The sequence below is a fragment of the Podarcis vaucheri genome, assembly GCF_965113315.1.
Source record: "Podarcis vaucheri genome assembly, chromosome: 18".
Lineage (NCBI taxonomy): Eukaryota > Metazoa > Chordata > Lepidosauria > Squamata > Lacertidae > Podarcis > Podarcis vaucheri.
The window spans coordinates 9,147,503-9,168,552 of record NC_138756.1 but is presented as its reverse complement, the minus strand read 5'-3'; the positions used below and the strand labels follow the sequence as shown (position 1 = coordinate 9,168,552).

The following is a 21,050-nucleotide window of genomic DNA, read 5'->3' as shown; positions in this document are numbered from 1 at the left end:
TAACTCACAGGATCCCTTGAGTTTTCCTGTTGTATTTTTAATGTTGTGAAGCGCCCAAGTGATCTTGAAAGGCACTCTGCCCATGCTCAAAGGCACACTGTCCGTTTCAGCGACTCCGCCTTGCTGGACTGGAAAGGCGCTTTGTACATGCCTCAAAGCACATTGCACCCGCATTGATGATCCGCTGGCTTTCCCCTGCCGGAATCATGGCAAGGCACTCTGCACATGCCCCAAAGCACGTTGCACTTACGCTGATGATTCGTCAGCTTTCCCCTGCGGGAATCATGGCACTCTGCACATGCCCCAAAGCGCTTTACACCCACACCGATGATGTGGCGGCTTTATGGAAAGGCCCTCTGCACATGCCCCAAAGCATGTTGCGCTTACATTGATGATTCGACGGCTGCCCCTTGTTGGAAGCACGGAAAGGCACTCTGCACATGCTCGGAGCCACGACAACCGGGAGAGAGGCAAGGGAGGAGATCGGGCTCCGGGGGGAGGGCTGAGTCCCAGCAGCCCGGCCCCTCGGCTTCACGCCCGCCCCTAGGCAGACCCGGCTCCGCCTTCTGGCTTCCTCCCGACTCCTTAACTCCCAGGGTTGCGGCCAGCGGACGCGGATCTTCCGCGGGTCTTTCTCCGGCGATGTGAGAGGCGTCGCTGCTGCCGCCGCCGCCTGCGCCGGAGCGCATCCCCCGCGGCCGCGGAACGATGGAGCGCGCAACGAGGCTGTTCCTGGCGCTGGATATCCTGTGCCTCGTGGTTGGTAAGGAAAACTCGCCCCCCCTCCAAAAAAACGCACACTACTAGCCCTCCCACCAGTGGCGTAGCGTGGGTTGTCAGCGCCCGGGGCAAGGCAAGTAATTTGCGCCCCCTAACCCGTGGATTTGCGCCCCCTAACCCGTGGATTTGCGCCCCCTAACCCGTGGATTTGCGCTCCCTAACCCTAACCCCCAGATGTTGCGCCCGGTGCGGCCGGCCCCCCTGCACCCCCCACGCTACGCCACTGCCCCCCACTTCCCTATCCCCTGTTCTGTCTGCGTTTGAACCCCCTCCCCAAATTTATCCGTCCCTTTACGCGCCTGGAAATGGGGAAAGGGGGCATTTCCTTGGACCCCCCACCCCCCACTCAAAGCTGCCCATCTAAGACTAAGCAGCCTGGCCCAAGTCGCCTCCATCTCCCCCCCCCCAAAAAAAAAAATCACCAACGAGGAAAGAGGGGTGCGCCCCATTTTCGCCCAGCTAAACTAACCAGGACACCCGCAAAAATTGTGAATAACAGGCGTGGCTTTTGCAAATTCCTCCCCCCCCCGGCAAAAACCCCCCACACTTTATGGGGAGGTCTTCTAGGGATCGCTCCTAAGTCCGCTCTCCCCCAACTGCTTTTTGCTGAACGCCCCCCCCCCCGAAAAAACAAAATCTGGGATATTTGCCTAACTTGAGACACTCTGGGTTTTAAATGGGGAGGGGGGGTCTCTGAGCAACTTCCTTTTTCCCCGGGACCCCCACCCTGTAGAAACACACGTGTGCAGTCTGTTACTCTAGTTAAGCATGTCTGTGCCTTTAAACAAATAATTAACCCCCCCCCCTCAGTTCAGATCCCCAGCAAGGAATGATGAAATCTATTATACAGTCAACCTCTTGGCTTTGGGGGGGGGCACACACCCCATATTTTCCTAATTTGGTCTCCTTTTGTTGCAAGTTCTAAGTCATCTTCTCATTTGCTACCGCAAAGGGGGGGGGAATGGCCCTGAGGTTTTATTGATACCATCTGGGGGGGTGGAGAAGGGGGGGTGAGGGAACACTCCCTGCCCCCCCCCTGCAAAGAAATGTTGGCTTGGCTTGCATGCCAGCTCATCTGAATTCCTCCTTTTGATTCCTCTGTGACGGATTGCCGCCCCCCCAAAAAAAAACCCACGACGGAGGGAAGATTCGAACCCAGCGCCGCTGTAGAAATCAGCCTAGACTGAATGACTCCACTGCGATTCTGAGGTTTTGATCGGTCTCTTGTTTCAAGAAATGCTCTTCCCGCTGTCTGTCGACCCACGGTCTTAATTCCACGATTTGTAACGACAACCCTTAAAGGCGGGCCGGGGAACTGTTTTCTATTGCTGTTTTTTTTTTGTGGGGGTGGGAGCAGAGGGTGATGATGGAATGGGTGGCTGGAAGGCGATCTGGATTCAAATCGGTTTGACCCCCGGCTGTCCCGTTCTTTGCTCGGAATTATAATATCCTTCCTGCCGATTGAATGGTCCTTGGGGCAGGTTATGATAAAGGTAAAGGGACCCCTGACCATTAGGTCCAGTCATGACCGACTCTGGGGTTGCGGCGCTCATCTCACTTTATTGGCCGAGGGAGCCGGCGTACAGCTTCCGGGTCATGTGGCCAGCATGACTGAGCCGCTTCTGGCGAACCAGAGCAGCGCACGGAAACGCCGTTTACCTTCCCGCCGGAGCGGTACCTGTTTATCTACTTGCACTTTGAGGTGCTTTCGAACTGCTAGGTTGGCAGGAGCTGGGACCGAGGAACGGGAGCTCACCCCGTCGTGGGGATTCGAACCCCCAACCTTCTGATCGGCAAGTCCTAGGCTCTGTGGTTTAAATCACAGCGCCACCCGTGTCCCTGTAACCCAAGGTATGACTGTATAAATGTCGACAACTGGGAAACACTGGCCTGCGAGCGCTCCAGTTGGAGAACAGCCTTTACCAAAGGTGTTGTGGGCTTTGAAGACACTCAAACTCAGGACGCAAGGGAGAAACGTGCTAAGAGGAAGGCATGCTTGGCAAATCCACACCGTGATCAACTCCTGCCCGGAAACCTATGTCCCCACTGTGGAAGGACGTGTGGATCCAGAATCGGCCTCTACACTCACTTACGGACTCACTGTCAAAACCGTGTTTATGGAAGACAATCTTACTTGGCTACAAGTGATCGCCAAAGGGGAAGAAGAATCGTTTTTGAGTTGGACGGGACGCTGGGGGTCATCCAGTCCAGCCCCTTGCGATACAGGAATCTCGGCTAAAGCTTCCACAACAGATTGCCCTCAAAGCTCTGCTGAAAATCCTCCAAGGAAGGAGAGTTTCACAGCACCCAACATGATGCCTTTAGGAAACCCGCAATCAGGATTTGAACACAACTCTCCCTTCCCGGAATTTCCGGCTGCCTCTGACCCTGGAGGCAGACCATAGTCACCCTGGCTAGTCGCCATCGATAGCCCTCTCCTACCCACTGTTTGTCCAATCCTATTTTGAAGCCAAGCCATTGCCGTCTCCAGTGGCGGTGCGTTCCGTAGTTGAACTATGTGATGTCTCCCATTCCCAGCAAGGCTCATGAATTTGAACCCCAGGACTGAAGCGAATTGACTCTGATAGTTCGTCTGGGGCTCCAGATTTTGCAGGTGAATCATTCTGAAGGAAATCAGCCCTGAGTGCTCACTGGAAGGACAGATCCTGAAGCTGAGGCTCCAAGACTTTGGACACCTCAGGAGAAGAGAAGACTCCCTGGGAAAGACCCTGATGCTGGGAAAGATGGAGGGCACAAGGAGAAGGGGATGACGGAGGACGAGATGGTGGGACAGTGTTCTGGAAGCTGCCAGCATGAGTCTGACCAAACTGCGGGAGACAGTGGAAGACAGGAGTGCCTGGCATGCTCTGGTCCAGGGGGTCACGAAGAGTCAGACACGACTAAACGACTAAACAACAAATCAGAAGGGACTGTCAATGTGTGTTATTCCAGATATACAGATGAACTGGTTCTTAGGGGAGAGAGAGAGAGACTTGCCCAAAGCCATTCAGTAGCAGGATTCGAATGCAGGGCTCTTCCCGCTCCATTAGAATACAGTGGTACCTCTAGATGCGAACGGGATCCGTTCTGGAGCCTTGTTCGCATCTAGAAGCAAACGTAACCAGCGACGGCACGTCTGCGCATGCACACGCCGCTTTTTGCCACTTCTGCGCATGCGTGCGATGCCATTTTGAGCGTCTGCGCATGCGCAAGCGGCGAAACCCGGAAGTAACGCGCTCCGATACTTCTGGGTTGCCGCGGAGCGCAACTCGAATGCGCTTGTCCCGAAGCACATTCAACCCGAAGTATGACTATAATAAAATCCTAGAATTATAAAGTTGGAAAGGTAACCTGAGAGTCTGTAGTCCAACCCCCTGCAAGGCAGGAATCTTTTGCCCGACCTGGGACTCGAACTCACGACCCATGATGAAGAGTCTCAAATTAATCTGGAACAGTTATTATTATTGTTGTTGTTGTTGTTGTTGTTGTTGTTTTAAATGCACGTTATACTATAGAATACAGAGGGAGATGAGGAGCGATTTTTTCCCCAATAATAATTTTTATTGATTTTAACATATAAATTATAATTCATACCACAAAACCTCATCACTTATGTAATCTTTTTCTTTTTTCTTTTTTTGGACTTCCATCAGCACCTCTGATGATCCACCGTTTTGACCACTTCTTATGCATTTCTTAAATTCATATTGCCTTTAATTATATTAACTAACCACCCTCCCCCTTATCCATTTTTGCAATAATTCCAATAACACTCCTCACAAAACCTCTTGCAAACCTACAAACGAGGAGCGATTCTAGTGGCAGGGAGTTCCCCTGCCTCGCCTCCCCCTGCTATTCTGCAGACCTCTTTTTCCCCCCCTTTTCTTTTTGGTTACAACAAGGCCCCCTCCCTCTTCGCCCAAGCGTGCAGAAATTGCTCCCTTATTTCCCCCCAAAGGCCCTGTTTTGCTATCCAAATGACAGGCCCTCAACCACTTCGGTTTGCCATGAGAAGGAAATGATGATAGGGACCGGCTGTAGCGGGACAGACGACCTTCGGCCCTGTGGCAAGGCGACAATCAGCTCCTGAGTACTTTTGCCCTCGGGGGGGAAAATCTGTGCTTGTTTATTGCCATTTTTAAAAAATAAAATGCAAAAGCTGCTTCTCGAAAGATGGCGGTTATCAAATGTCAACTTAAGATGTTTGGCTGCAGAAATCACCCAAATATTGCTTATTCCCCCCAAAGAAAATTGTGTGTCGTGGGGAAACTTGGCACACCGAGAAACCAAGTTATTTTATCCTTTCATCCAACCCACTGAGAGATTTGTGTTCCTTAACTTTTGGGGGGAGTCAAGCCTGTATTTTATTAAAGAAATTTGGGAGGAAAAGGAAGGCAAAGCGGATTAGCTAAGCAGGAACCATGCAGTTAAATACGTATCCCTACGAAATGTAACTGCCTACCAGGGAATGCTGAGAAGAGTGACTGGTGACTGGATCAGGCCCAATGGTCTGTCTAGTCTTGCGGTCGACAACCAGTGGGATGGCGGCTTAGCAGGATCCGATTGTGAGAGCTGTGTTTTGCAGGAACTTGCATTCAGATACATCGCGGTGCCCCGCTAGGAAAGCTGTCACGGTCAGTAGCCTTCTCTTTCTCCTCAAATATGCCCAATCCTCTATCAAAAACCATCTAAATTCGCGGCTGCTTCCTGTGGCAGGCAGTTCCGTAGTTCAACTACACCCTGCATGAAAAAGTCCTGTCTTTTTATCTTGCTGAATCTCTCAGCATTCCGCTTTGCTGGATTTCTGCAAGTCGTGAGTTCCTCTCTCTCTCTGTGCCGTTTATCCTTTAATACACTTCTATCCTGTTGATCTTCACCTTTTCCTCTAAACTAAAAAGTCCTTGCAGGGGGAGCTAATTCCCTAATTTAGGGAAGCTTTTAATGTTTGATGCATTACTGTATTTTAATATTTTGTTGGAAGCCACCCAGAATGGCTGGGGAAGCCCAGCCAGATAGATGGGATATAAATTGTTGTTGTTTAGTTGTTTAGTTGTGTCTGACTCTTCGTGACCCCCTGGACCAGAGCACGCCAGGCACTCCTGTCTTCCACTGCCTCCCAAAGTTTGGTCAAACTCATGCTGGTAGCTTCGAGAACACTGTCCCACCATCTCGTCCTCCGTTGTCCCCTTCTCCTTGTGCCCTCCGTCTTTCCCAACATCAGGGTCTTTTTCTGGGAGTCTTCTCTTCTCCTGAGGTGGCCAAAGTCTTGGAGCCTCTGCTTCAGGATCTGTCCTTCCAGTGAGCACTCAGGGCTGATTTCCTTCCGAATGGAGAGGTTGGATCTTCTTGCAGTCCATGGGACTCTCAAGAGTCTCCTCCAGCACCAGAATTCAAAAGCATCCATTCTTTGGCGATCAGCCTTCTTGATGGTCCAGCTCTCACTTCCATACATCACTACTGGGAAAACCATAGCTTGAACTAGACGGACCTTTGTTGGCAAGGTGATGTCTCTGCATTTTAAGATGCTGTCATTGCTTTTCTCCCAAGAAGCAGGCGTCTTTTAATTCCGTGACTGCTGTCACCATTTGCAGTGATCATGGAGCCCAAGAAAGTGAAATCTCTCACTGCCTCCATTTCTCCCCCTTCTATTTGCCAGGAGGTGACCAGGATTAGATTCCTCAATATAGTTTTTGCAAGGGTGGCTGTCTAAGGAAGCATACCTCTACCCCCATCATCTAGCCCAGACACTGAGATCCAGCTCTGAGAGCCTTCTGGCAGTTCCCTCCCTGCGAGAAGTGAGGTTACAGGGAACCAGGCAGAGGGCCTTCTCGGTGGTGGCGCCCGCCTTGTAGAATGCCCTCCCATCAGATGTCAAAGAGATAAACAACTACCTGACATTTAGAAGACATCTGATGGCAGCCCTGTTTAGGGAAGTTTTAAATATTTGATGTTAAACATTTCCCACCGGAGCGGTACCTATTTATCTACTTGCACTTTGACGTGCTTTCGAACTGCTAGGTTGTCGTGACGAAGATGCAAAAGGGGAAACATCCTAAAAGCCTCGGCAACCAAAATCTTTGGGAAGACGGGAAGAGGCAAATGCCACGAACAGGGAACAGGAACGAGCCGATCACTTTAAGGAAATATTTTTAATTGCCGGCTAAAAGATACTCCGGATTCTGCCGGCAAAGTGTTTGTTCGATTTTTTTTAAGTGTGAACACCCGTAAAGGTTGGAGACGCATGCTTATAATCTTTGAAGATGTCTGCCCCTTCTCCTAAGCCTCTGCAAAATATGCTGTAAATGTGAGGAAGGATAGACAGATAGATAAAAACGTTGCACATTTGACGATTTAACAAAATCTGTATGGTTCTCTAAGGCAGGGTACCCAAACCTTTTTCAAAGAGGGACAAATTTGAAGCGAACATGCGTGAGGGCCAACCAAAGACGTTGTTGAGCTTTTTTATGGATTTTTCCCCAGGACAAGTGGGACGCGGGTGGCGCTGTGGGTTAAACCACAGAGCCTAGGACTTGCCGATCGGATGGTCGGTGGTTCGAATCCCCGCAATGACGGGGTGAGCTCCCGTTGCTCAGTCCCTGCTCCTGCCAACCTAGCAGTTCGAAAGCACACCAGTGCAAGTAGATAAATAGGTATCGCTCCAGCGGGAAGGTAAACGGCGTCTCCGTGCGCTGCTCTGGTTCGCCAGAAGTGGCTTAGTCCTGCTGGCCACATGACCCGGAAGCTGTACGCCGGCTCCCTCGGCCAGTAAAGCGAGATGAGCGCCGCAACCCCAGAGTCGGTCACGACTGGACCTAATGGTCAGGGGTCCCTTTACCTTTACCCCAGGACATATCCTGCCACAGGGGCCAGATTAAATCGACCGGCGGGACGGATTAGGCCCCCGAAATGGACTTTGGACATGCCTGCTCTACGGTGAGGGAGCAACTATCCAAGGAGGAAAAGCTACTGAATTGGGGGCATAGCTGTCAACTGTTCCCTTTTTTTTAAGGGAAATTCCCTTATTCTGAATAGGATTAAGAAAAGGGGAAAGTTGACAGCTCTGATTGGGGGTGCTTTTTCGTTTAGAGAAAAGTCGAGCGAGAGGCAACGTGATAGAAGGCTGCAAAATTACTGTATTTTTCCGTCTATAAGACGCACCAGACCACAAGACGCACCTAGTTTTTGGAGGAGGAAAACAAGGAAAAAAATATTTCGAATCTCAGAAGCCAGAACAGCAAGAGGGATCGCTGCGCAGCGAAAGCAGCAATCCCTCTTGCTGTTCTGGCTTCTGGGATAGCTGCGCAGCCTGCATTCGCTCCATAAGACACACACACATTTCCCCTTACTTTTTAGGAGGGGAAAAGGGAGTCTTATAGAGCAAAAAATACGGTATACGCATCAATGGATGAAGGGTTTTCCTGCATCTCGTGAGCACCCAGAGGAGCCGAATGTCGGGCGGTTCGGGACAGATAAACTTCTTTGTGACGCGGATAGATTGAACGGTGGAACTTCCTGCTGAAGGAGGCAGCAACGCCCGCCAACTTCAAAAGAGTATTAGACCAATTCGCTGTGCTCTGCCTCCACCAATGAAGACGTTTCTGAATACCGGTTGCGGGAAACTGCAGGGAGAGGGAGCAGTGGCGTAGCACGGTTTGCTGTGTCCCGGGGCATGCAATGGCGCTACATAAGCCCGGGCCTGGCTGCCGAAGCGCCCTCCCTTGCACTGTGAGCCCGGCTGGCCAATTCAGCCCTCGGATTATCTCTCGCAAAGCAGCTCGTGGCTGGCAGGGCGGTGTGAGGAGCCAAATGTGCACACGGAAAATGTGCCTGGGGCCTGGCAACCCGCCCTCCACGCTATGCCCCTAGGGGAGTGTGTGCTTTTGCGCTTGGAATCCGCTTTCAGGTTTCTCGCCTGCGTTGCAAGAACAGGAGTTTGGGCCAGCTGGGCCTGATCCTGCATGCACTTCCTGAGTTAAGAGGCTGGCTCAGAATCTCTGGAACGGATTAAAAGATCCGGATTCGAGAGAGAGAGAGAGCTCTGCCCGTCCACCGATCCTTGTTCTCTCTGCACCGGGGTGTGGTTTTCTGCCTGAAAAGGCTTGGCGTGGGCTGTCTTTGAAACTCGCTTGCGGCTTGGCGAGAACTTTGGCTGGGCAGGTACGGAATGCAGAAAATCCACCTGCATTGAGCAACTTTCTCTTCGGCTGTTTTATCTTGAGCCTAGCCCAAGCACTTTTGCTTTTTGCATGCACCGCACTCTGAAAGCCATGGGTGGGCAAACCAAGGTCTGGGGGGGGGCAGAGTTTCGTGGCTTACTCAGGATTTGAACCCGAGTTCTCCCAGTCTCGATCCCAACAGCGTTTCGACCAACCTTCATGAGATCGGTTCCCTTGGAGGCTGTCTTTGCTTTGACTATATTTACCTGGTTTGGTTAATATATCTTAACAGAGGTCCACGCCCATTTTACAGGTGGGGAAAGTGAGGCCAATCTGCTGGCCTCTTTCAGATGGCTGCATCGCTGGGAGGAGGAAAGTTTCCCCGGGCTGGATTACTGCAATGCGCTCTTTGTGGGGCTGCCCTTGAAGACGACTCAGAAACTCAATTTGGGTACCAAATGCAGCGGCTGGTTCCATTCAGACCCCTTTGGGTGCTGAGATTGGCAGAGTGAGGCCCTCTTGGTAGTTCCTCCACCCTCAGATGCTCAGGGGGTGGCCGTGTGTGTGTGCACGAGTGTCTTATCGGTGGCGGCCCCTAATCTGTGGTTCTTCCTCCCCGCAGAGGTGATTCAAGGCACCTTCATTTCTGAGCTTTCGGGGAAAGATGGAGACGCACCTTTGACACTTTTTCAGACCCATTTTATTTTTTTGGCTGTTAAGTTGCTTTACCAGTGGTGTCCAAACTTTTTTCAAAGAGGGCCAGATTTGATGAAGTGGAGGGCCGTGACGAAAGCTGTTGAGGTTTTTTTTAGGATTTTACCCCAGAAATAAACTGCCACAGGCCGAATTAAACTGACCGGCGGGCCAGATTAGACCCCCAAAACGGACTTTGGATGTGCCTGCTTTCAACGTGGTGCTTTGATCGCCGTAACCTTCATTGGGGGCGAAGGGGCGATAATAAATAAACAAACAAGCCTTCTTGTACAGGAGTAGTGTATCTCCAAACGTCAGGTGCTGTCATCTAAGAAGACCTCCTTCATGCTCACCTGGCAAACTTGACCAGAGAATGGTGGAGAATGGCACATTGCGCTGCTATCCAACTCCTCAAAAGATTCCATCAACGGCGTCTCCGGAAATTTTTACACATCACTTGGGAAGACAGGCAAACTAATGCCAGTGTACTGGAAGAAGCAAAGATCACCAGTGTGGAAGCGATGATTCTTCAACATCAACTTTGTTGGACCGTTTATGTTGTGCGGGTGCCTGATGATCGTCTTCCAAAGCAACTACTCTATTCCGAACTTGAAAACGGAAAGCGTAATGCTGGTGGTCAACAAAAGAGGTTTAAAGACTGTCTCAAGGCAAATTTTTAAAAAATGTAGTATAAACACCGGCAACTGGAAAACACTGGCCTGCGAGCACTCCAGTTGGAGAACAGCCTTTACCAAAGGTGTCATGGACTTTGAAGATGCTCAAACTCAGGAAGAAAGGGAGAAATGTGCTAAGAGGAAGGCACGCTTGGCAAACCGTCACCAGGATCAACTCCCACCTGGAAACCTATGTCCCCACCGTGGAAGGACGTGTGGATCCAGAACTGGCCTCCACACTCACTTACGGACTCACTGTTAAAACCGTGTTTATGGAAGACAATCTTACTCGGCTACGAGGGATCGCCAAAGAAGAAAGCTATCCAGACACACCCGGAAAAAGCCAGCTTTTTATGCCATTTCCTCCAAATTAAGAAGCTTTCACTCGCGAAATCAAGCTCCCTCTGTGCTTTTTAAGGAAGCAGAAATGACCTCCCTGCAATTTTAAATTACCACCCGTCCTGTATTTTAAACCTTCAGTCTCCTTCCCCCCGTTTCCCATTTCCTCCTTCTCCCCCCTCCACCCCCGTTTAACCCATTTACGTCCTATTTTTATATTCTACCTCCCCCATCGCACCGTAAAGTCTTTCCCGTGCCGACGTGGTTTTATTTTAGGTGTGTTTGTTTTTAGCTCTCTCGAGACAATCGGATGACCCTCCTTACTCCAGCGAGAGCAAAGAGGACTTCTTCCAAAATAGTTACCTACTGCCCCATAATCTTTTTTTATATATATATAAAGCGCCTCTTAAGAAAAGCACCAAAAGGTTTAATTTGGAGTTTCGGCAGCTCTTCTTAGCCCTAAATCTGGTTTAACCACAGGTGGGCATCGCTGGCGTCAGGGCCCAAGTGGTGATTCGGACTTATTCTTTCCCATTGCATTTTTCCTCTGGGAATAGAACAGTCTAAACGTGCCTCTAAAGTTAGGATTTCCCGTTGCACCTGCTTCCTCCAGCCATATATAGATATATGCTTCCTTAGGCAGCCACTCACGCAAAAACTATATAGGAGAATCTAACCCCAGTCACCTCTTGGCAAATAGAAGGGGAAGAAATGGAGGCAGTGAGAGATTTTACTTTCTTGGGCTCCATGATCACTGCAGATGGTGACAGCAGTCACGGAATTAAAAGACGCCTGCTTCTTGGGAGAAAAGCAATGACAAACCTAGACAGCATCTTAAAAAGCAGAGACATCACCTTGCCAACAAAGGTCCAGATAGTAAAAGCTATGGTTTTCCCAGTAGTGATGTATGGAAGTGAGAGCTGAACCATAAGGAAGGCTGATCGCCAAAGAATGGATGCTTTTGAATTCTGGTGCTGGAGGAGACTCTTGAGAGTCCCTGGACTGCAAGAAGATCAAACCTCTCCATTCTGAAGGAAATCAGCCCTGAGTGCTCACGGGAAGGACAGATCCTGAAGCTGAGGCTCCAAGACTTTGGCCACCTCAGGAGAAGAGAAGACTCCCTGGAAAAGACCCTGATGTTGGGAAAGATGGAGGGCACAAGGAGAAGGGGACGACGGAGGATGAGATGGTGGGACAGTGTTCTCGAAGATGCCAGCATGAGTCTGACCAAACCACGGGAGGCAGTGGAAGACAGAAGTGCCTGGCGTGCTCTGGTCCAGGGGGTCACGAAGAGGCAGACACGACTAAACGACTAAACAACAACAACAACAAAACCCCAGTCAGGTGATCTCTAAACATAAGCTTTTACTTATGTAAAAGTGAGTAAAAGCTTACGTTTAGAGATCACCTGACTGGGGGTAAAGGTAAAGGGACCCCTGATCATTAGGTCCAGTTGTGGCCAACTCTGGGGTTGCGGTGATCATCTCACTTTATTGGCCAAGAGAGCCGGCGTACAGCTTCCGGGTCATGTGGCCAGCAGGACTAAGCCGCTTCTGGCGAACCAGAGCAGCGCACGGAAACGCCGTTTACCTTCCTGCTGGAGCGGTACCTAGTTATCTACTTGCACTTTGACGTGCTTTCGAACTGCTAGGTGGGCAGGAGCAGGGACCGAGCAACGGGAGCTCACCCTGTCACGGGGATTCGAACCGCCGACCTTCTGATCGGCAAGCCCTACGCTCTGTGGTTTAACACACAGCGCCACCTGCGTCCCACGACTGGGGTTAGATTCCCCCATATAGTTTTTGAGTGAGCGAGGAAGGATATAAATATCATTTGTGGCCAGTTCTCCAGCGGTTTTGGGGTCAGGCAACATAGAATCATAGGACTGAAAAAGTACTTCCAGGGTCATCTAGTCCAACCCCCTGGAATGCAGGACTCGAACCCACAACCTTGACATTGAGAGCCTCGTGAGCTACTGCATTTATGGCCCACCTGTTTCTCCAGGGAGCTCTAGGGGGGCAGGTAAGTGGTTCTCACGCTCCTCTCTCCATCCCCACAACAACCCTGTGAAGCTGGGGGCGCTCTGTGCATGCTCAGAGACCATGCACAGCTCCCTTCTCATCAAGGGGACGTGTGGGGCTCAATCCCACAGCCGTGAGATTCGGAGTCTAGCCCTGATCCGGCGAGGCGGTCCTGAATTTTTGGGATTTGTTGGTTTGGGCTTTCTTCCTCTGCAGGCGGAAAGTGGAAAGCGAGAGCAGTTGGCGATCAAAGGCGGCTGCCTCCTCCTTCCACCCCCTTTCCCCTCATGCTTAGAACCGGTTAGGCAAGTAAGTGCGTCTACGGAAGAGTTGGGCGAGCCCTAATAAAAGGGGGCGGGCAAAGGGCTTGTTGACATTGGGAGTGTTCTGCCCCTCCGGGTTCTGTGGCCGAGCGCAAAACAGTGTCACACTTTTATCCGGGAGCTCTGGGTTCAGGGGGGCCCTCTAGCGGCCTCGGCAAGGCCCTGTCTCGCTCCCCATCATCCAGGAATAAAACACTTAGCGGTTTTTCTTTTCTTTCTGCCACTCTTTCCCTCTCTCTCCTCTCTCTTTCTCTCTCTCTCTCTCTCTCTCTCTCTCTCTCTCTCTCTCTATCTTTCTCTCTCTCTCTCTCTCTCTCTCTCTCTCTCTCTCTTTTTCTTTCTCTCTCTCTCTCTTTCTCTCTCTTTCTCTCTCTTTCTTTCTTTCTTTCTTTCTTTCTTTCTTTCTTTCTCTCTCTCTCTCTCTTTCTTTCCTTCTCTGTCTCTCTCTCTTTCTTTCTCTTTGTTTCTTTATTTCTCTCTCTCTCTTTCTTTCCCTCTTTCTTTCTTTCTTTCTTTCTTTCTCTCTCTCTCTTTCTTTCTTTCTCTCTCTTTCTCTTCTTCTCTCTCTCTCTCTCTCTGATGTGATGACAACCCGCCTCCTGAAAATCTCACTACAGGGGTACCTCGGGTTACATACGCTTCAGGTTACAGAATCCGCTAACCCAGAAATAGTACCTTGGGTTAAGAACTTTGCTTCAGGATGAGAATAGAAATCGGGCGACGGCAGCAGGAGGCCCCATTAGCTAAAGTGGTGCTTCAGGTTAAGAAGAGTTTCAGGTTAAGAATGGACCTCCAGAATGAATTAAGTACTTAACCCGAGGTACCACAGTACCGTGGTACCTCCGGATGTGAACGGGATCCGTTCCGGAGCCCCGTTCGCATCCTGAACATAACGTAAGACACGGCATTTTGACCGTCTGCGCATGCGTGAGCGGCAAAACCCGGAAGTAACGCGCTCCGTTACTTCCGGGTCACCGCGGAGCGCAAGCCGAATGCGCTCAACCTGAACTGTATTTATCCCAAGGTGTGACTGTAAACCACAGAGCCTAGGACTTGCCGATCAGAAGGTCGGCGGTTCGAATCCCCGCGATGATGGGGTGAGCTCCCGTTGCTCGGTCCCTGCTCCTGCCAACCTAGCAGTTCGAAAGCACGTCAAAGTGCAAGTAGATAAATAGGTACTACTCCGGCGGGAAGGTAAACGGCGTTTCCGTGCGCTGCTCTGGTTCGCCAGAAGCGGCTTAGTCCTGCTGGCCACATGACCCAGAAGCTGTACGCCGGCTCCCTCGGCCAATAAAGCGAGATGAGCGCCACAACCCCAGAGTCGGCCACGACTGGACCTATTGGTCAGGGGTCCCTTATGACTGCAATAAACTTGCACGGTGTGATTTCCTGTTGGCTCGCTCCTCCTCACGATCTTTTTCTTCTCCCCACTTCCAGCCTCGCTGCCGTTCATCATCCTGACCCTGGTGAACTCCCCCTACAAGAGGGGCTTCTATTGCGAAGACCCCTCCATCCGCTACCCCTACAAGGCAGACACCATCACCCACGGAGCGATGGCCGGCGTGACGATTCCGTGCACCGTTCTCATCGTAAGGAAATCGGTGGTTACAATAGCGGGGGGGGGGGCGTCTCTCGGATCCTTACAACAGCCCTGCGAGGCTGAGGACCCCAAAGCTCCTTCTGCGAGCTTCTTCTTTAAAAGAAAATTAAAATATATTTATACCCCGCCCATCCGGCTGGGCTTCCCCAGCCACTCTGGGCGGCTTCCAACAGAATATTAAAATACAATAACCTATTAGACATTAAAAGCTTCCCTGCACAGGGTTGCCTTCAGATGTCTTCTAAAAGTCTGGTAGTTGTTTTTCTCTTTGACATCTGGTGGGAGGGCGTTCCACAGGGCGGGCGCCACCACCGAGAAGGCCCTCTGCCTGGTTCCCTGCGCCAGAGAGCAAAAAAAAAATTCTGTGCGCTTTTCCATAGCGATTTCCCCCCTTCTGTTAAAACGATTTAATTTCTTACTTATTTATAGCGTTTCCCCCTGTGTGTTTATCCACCCTGGGTCCATTAATCCCATTGAAATGAAGGCACGTGACTAATTTAGGTCCATTAATCAATCTCTCTCTCTCAATAGCTCAGTTGGTAGAGCATGAGGCTTTATCTTGGGGCTGCGAGTTCGAGTCCTGCTTGGGGTAAAAAGATAACTGCATTGCAGGGGGTTGAACTAGATGACGCTCAGGTCCCAACGCTACACTTTTATGATTCCTATATATATATCCGTTTGTAGATTTCTGCCGGTGAGGCATACCTCGTCTACACTGAGCGCCTGTACTCTCGCTCCAAGTTCAACAATTACCTGGCCGCCCTATACAAGGTGGTTGGGACCTTCTTGTTTGGCGGTGCCATCAGCCAATCGCTGACAGACCTGGCGAAGTACATGATTGGGCGACTGCGGCCCAACTTCCTGGCGGTCTGCAATCCCGATTGGTCGAAAGTCAACTGTTCGGTTTATGTCCAGCTGGAAGACATCTGCCAAGGCAATGTCAAAGACATCACTGAATCCAGGTAAGGCTGGAAGGGGTACGCTGGGCAGGCGGACTCGATATCTTGGCAGCTGCTCCAGAGCGGGCAATGCCAGGCTGAGTGGAGCGGTCAAGTTAACAGTTTCTTTTTTAAAAAAAAATGCTTTTTATTGAGATTTCAGAACACCAACACCAACCAGAAAGAGAGAAAGTAAAATCTCTCACTGCCTCCATTTCTTCCCCTTCTATTTGCCAGGTGGTGATGGGCCCAGTGGCCATGATCTTCGCAATAGAAGTTAACAGTTTCTATTTATTTTGGATGCTTCCATCTCACGCTTTCTTCAAAGTCTTTGAACACCATAGTGGAGCCTGAGCCGCTTAGTCTTAGGGTTGCGGGTTCGAAAGATCCCAGCGTTGCAGGGGTTCAGACTAAATGACCCTTGGGATCCCTTCCACCAGGCAGCGCCAGACCCCTTCACTCCAACGACTTCGCTACATTAGTAAAAAAAACAGTGTTTTTAATGTGTTACAAACGTGCACCACCAGATGGCGCAATAGAGCAGAAAACTTTTCTGTGCGATTTTACATAGTGATTTCCCCCCAACTTTTGTTATGATGATTTGATTTCTGACTTATTTATAGTGGGGATTTTCCTGTGTGTAGATCCATCCCAAGAACAGTTGCCTGCCAAGGACTTTTTGAACCCGAAGATGTGTTTATTTTTTAATTATTATTTGTAATCTCTCTCTTTTTTTCCTCCTAGGTTATCTTTCTATTCTGGACACTCCTCATTTGGAATGTACTGCATGATGTTCCTAGCAGTAAGTGTGCCGTTTGTTTCCCGACTTTTGGAAACTTTGCTCGGTGGCAGAAGGCTTGCTTTGAACCCAGAAGGTTCTGGGTTCGATCCTTACCATCTGCAGATGAAACAGGGGAGTTTGGGTTAAGACATCATCCTCATAATTTATTATTTATACCCCGCCCATCTGGCTAGGTTTCCCCAGCCACCCTGGGCAGCTCCCAACAGAATAATAATAATAATAATAAAGAGATAGAATATCAACCATTAAAAACTTCCCTCAACAGGGCTGCCTTCAGATGTCTTCTAAAAGTCAGATAGCTGTTTATTTCCTTGACATCTGATGGGAGGGCGTTCCACAGTGAGGGCGCCACCACCGAGAAGGCCCTCTGCCTGGTTCCCTGTAGCTTTGTTTCTCGCAACGAGGGAACCGCCAGAAGGCCTTGGAGCTGGACCTCTGTGTCCGGGCATAATAATAGAATAATAATAGATTATTTATACCCTGACCATCTGCCTGGGTTTCCCCAGCCACTCAGGGCGGCTTCCAACAAAACACTAAAATACAGTAACCTATTAAACATTAAAAGTTTCCCTAAACAGGGCTGCCTTCAGATGTCTTCTAAAAGTCTGGTAGTTATTTTTCTCTTTGACATTTGGTGGTACGGTGTTCCACAGGGCGGGTGCCACCACCGAGAAGGCCCTCTGCCTGGTTCCCTGTAGCTTTGCTTCTTGCAATGAGGGAACCGCCAGGAGGCCCTCGGCGCTGGACTTCAGTGTCCGGGCTGGACGATGGGGGTGGAGACGCTCCTTCAGGTATACTGGGCTGTTTAGGGCTTTAAAGGTCAACACCAACACTTTGAATTGTGCTCGGAAACGTACTGGGAGCCAATGGAGGTCTTTCAAGAAGAAAGGCAGCAGACCCTTTCTGCAGGTCAGAAATCTGCTCCGAAGCCAATCCCTCCTCTCTCTCTTTCTTTCCAGCTCTACGTCCAAGCACGCCTCGTTGGCCGATGGGCACGCCTGGTTCGCCCTACCATCCAGTTCTTCCTCATCTCCTTTGCCATCTTCGTGGGTTACACCCGGGTCTCGGACTATAAACATCACTGGAGTGACGTATTGTTGGGGCTCCTTCAAGGAATGCTGATCGCTATCCTCATTGTAAGTCTCTGTCGGGGGGCGGGGCTGAGGTGGGGAGGGGGCATAGTCCATCGGGGGCCCCCCCAGGGCCCTGCCAGGCTGGGGGTGCATAGAACCGAGTTCGAATCCCGGCCGGGTGCCGTCCTGCCTTCGCCCACTCTCTCCCTAACACACAGCTCCTAAATTAGTCCCCTTGCGGTTCTGTTCCTGCTTCCGATTGGCTGGAATGCCTGCGAACATTCCGTGATGTCACTGTTCGTGGTCTTCATTTCATAAAATATATACAGTGGTACCTCAGGTTAAGTACTTAATTCATTCCGGAGGTCCGTACTTAACCTGAAATTGTTCTTAACCTGAAGCACCACTTTAGCTAATGGGGCCTCCTGCTGCTGCCGCGCCACCGGAGCACGATTTCTGTTCTCATCCTGAAGCAAAGTTCTTAACCTGAAGCACTATTTCCGGGTTAGCAGAGTCTGTAACCTGAAGCGTATGTAACCTGGAGCGTATGTAACTCGAGGTACCACTGTATATTGTTTGATTGTAAAAACAAAACAAAACAAAACACACACACTCAGAAAACCTCAAAGTTGTTTAAAGAAAGGTAAAACGAGGAGACATGCAAAAATACTGAAATGGATTAAAATGGCCTCCGCTTTCTAAACATTGTCAGAATCAGGGGCAGTTTATATTAGCAGGCGCCGGAACAAGTCCAGCGAAGGCAACCAGCTGCTTGATGTCTATAGGCAAGGAGTTGGAAAGTCAAGTTCTTACACACATGGAACAGGGGGTATGGCAGCACGTTTAAAGGTAAAGGGACCCCTGACCATTAGGTCCAGTCGTGGCCGACTCTGGGGTTGCGGCGCTCATCTCGCTTTATTGGCCGAGGGAGCCGGCGTACAGCTTCCGGGTCAGGTGGCCAGCAGGGCTAAGCCGCTTCTGTTGAACCAGAGCAGCGCACAGAAACACCGTTTCCCTTCCCGCCGGAGTGGTACCTATTTATCTACTTGCACTTTGACGTGCTTTTGAACTGCTAGGTTGGCAGGAGCAGGGACCAAGCAACGGGAGCTCACCCCATCGTGGGGATTCGAACCGCCGACCTTCTGATCAGCAAGTCCTAGGTTCTGTGGTTTAACCCACAGCGCCACCTGCGTCCCATTTAAGCAGGGCCAATTACACCAAACAGAGCGATTTAAGTAGGTTCCTGCGGGGCAAGGCGATCTCGCAGGTAAACGGGTCCCAAGTTGTGTGTGCGTTTTATATAGTAACACCTTCAGCTCAGCCCGGTCGCAGATCACCATTGCAGACCCCTGAGCACCGGGGTCCTATGCTGACAACGAGCATTGTAATCTCCGAGGCAATATTCCCTGCGTCTGAATGCGCCCTCTGCCTGGGGCTGGTGGGACGGATTCCCCCAGGGGTTTCACTGCCTCCTTCCAGTCCCTTTTCGCTGTCGGCCCCTCAGTATTTGCCGCCTGAGGCAGCCGCCTAGCTCTGCCCCCTGGGAGGGCCGATTCTGGGATTTATCCTGCAAACGTGGCGCTTAATTGAGGTTGAATCCTGACAAGACAGAAGCACTGTTTTTGGGGGGACAGGGGGCGGGCAGGTGTGGGGGACTCCCTGGTCCTGAACGGGGTAACTGTGCCCCCTGAAGGACCAGGTGTGCAGCCTGGGAGTCATTTTGGACTCACCGCTGTCCATGGAGGCACAGGTCAGTTCTGTGTCCAGGGCAGCTGTTTATCAGCTCCACCTGGTACGCAGGATGAGTCCCTCCCTGGCCAGACTGTCTGGCCATAGTGGTGCATGCTCTAGTTATCTCCCGCTTGGACTACTGCAATGCGCTCTATGTGGGGCTACCTTTGAACGTGACCCGGAAACTGCAACAAATCCAGAATGCGGCAGCTAGACTGGTGACTGGAAGCGGCTGCCGGGACCACATATCACCGGTCTTGAAAGACCTACATTGGCTCCCAGGACGTTTCCAAGCACAATTCAAAGTGTTGGTGCTGACCTTTAAAGACCTAAATGGCCTCGGCCCAGTATACCTGAAGGAGCGTCTCCACCCCCATCGTTCTGCCCGGACACTGAGGTCCAGCTCTGAGGGCCTTCTGGCGGTTCCCTCATTGCGAGAAGCGAGGTTACAGGGAACCAGGCAGAGGGCCTTCTCGGTGGTGGCGCCCGCCCTATGGAACGCCCTCCCATCAGATGTCAAAGCGATAAACAACTACCTGACATTCAGAAGACATCTGAAGGCAGTCCTGTTCAGGGAAGTTTTTAATGTGAGACATTTTAGTGTATTTTTGGTCTCTGTGGAAGCTGCCCAGAGTGGCAGATGGGCGGGGTACAAATAATAAATTATTATTATTATTATTATTATTATTAATTTCCCACCTCTCCAGGTCCGCTACGTCTCTGACTTCTTCAAGCACCGCCCCCCGTCCCTATGCGCTGAAGACCCCGCTCACAAGCCCAACATGCCCCTCAGCGAGCCGGATCGGAACCATTACACCTACGAGGACGCGGCCTGAACTTTTGCCTGAAGTCGTGTCTCTTTTTCCGGGGGGCATAAAGACTCGCTTCCGCCGCTTGTCCGAAATCGCCTTCCTCCTTTCCGAAAAGCCTTTTGCTTTTGAACTTGCGCGGCGATGGAGATCATTGGCTGGACATTTCCCCCTCGGTCCATTTTTATTTTTTATTTTTTATCGTTTGCTCGGAGGCAGCGATGCCCGTTATAACTGCACGATGTATTTTGCACCTCTAAGATTGCTGCACGCCCCCCCAAAAAAGAAATAAGAATCTGGGAGAGGCAGGAAACGAACTCTTTAACTTCTTGCAGAAGTTGCCTTTTTGAGTTCTTTTATCGCAGGAATCCCAGGATTGGGGTTGCATTGTGGTTGCCACTATCCCCTCTACGAATTGTCCATGCTCTTCTGCTGTTAACAGAATCCTGGCCTGCAGATTTTTAGCGGGGTGGGTGGTCGGTTCCCCATGCTATGCGAAAGTCCGACAGCAGACCCGAGCAACCGTTTAAAAAGCGCAGGTGCCAGAAGGACGCTTAAATTCTCTCCCCCCTGGTAAGTTGGCAACCCAAACATCCCGGGGGGTTGATTGGTTCTCCATGCTATGCAAAAGTTTGACGGCAGACCTGAGCAGCCGTTTCAAAAGCGCAGGCGCCAGAAGGGTGCTTAAATTCTCTCCCTCCTGGTAAGTTGGCAACCCAAACACACCAGCGGAAAAGAGCGATAGGGTCCACGCTGGCAAAAAACCCACACCATTCCCTTAAGGCTCTCCTCCGCACTACCTGCACACACGGAGTTTTTGGCACAGAGTTTCTGAGTAACCGGATCGGGGCCCCTTATCTGGGGGGGCAAAAGGTTGGTGGGCTGGCATGCAAGCAGGTTGAGAGGCAGCCATGGGATCTTCAGCAAACACGTTGGACCTCTTCGGCCCGTGACAGCTTGGCCAAATGGCAAATTCCAAGCCCTGGTTTTGTGCTGATGAAATAAGAGGAGAATTCAATAAAGCAGAGAAAAGTCTTGCAGAAATCCTGAGCTGTTGTTGTTTAGTTGTTTAGTTGTGTCTGCTTGGGTGGGCAGGAGCAGGGACCAAGCA

General features: G+C 50.8%; 1 protein-coding gene across 1 annotated transcript; it reads left to right on the top strand.

The window, feature by feature from the left end:
- Nucleotides 1–595: 595 nt before the first annotated feature.
- PLPP2 (phospholipid phosphatase 2) lies at nt 596–20,338 on the top strand. The gene is made up of 6 exons (XM_082206697.1): nt 596–763; nt 14,424–14,575; nt 15,271–15,548; nt 16,269–16,326; nt 17,286–17,462; nt 19,838–20,338. The coding sequence occupies exons 1-6, from the start codon at nt 709–711 to the stop codon at nt 19,964–19,966; spliced, it is 849 nt and encodes a 282-aa protein (XP_082062823.1). The 5' UTR covers nt 596–708; the 3' UTR covers nt 19,967–20,338.
- The last annotated feature ends 712 nt before the right edge of the window (nt 20,339–21,050 follow it).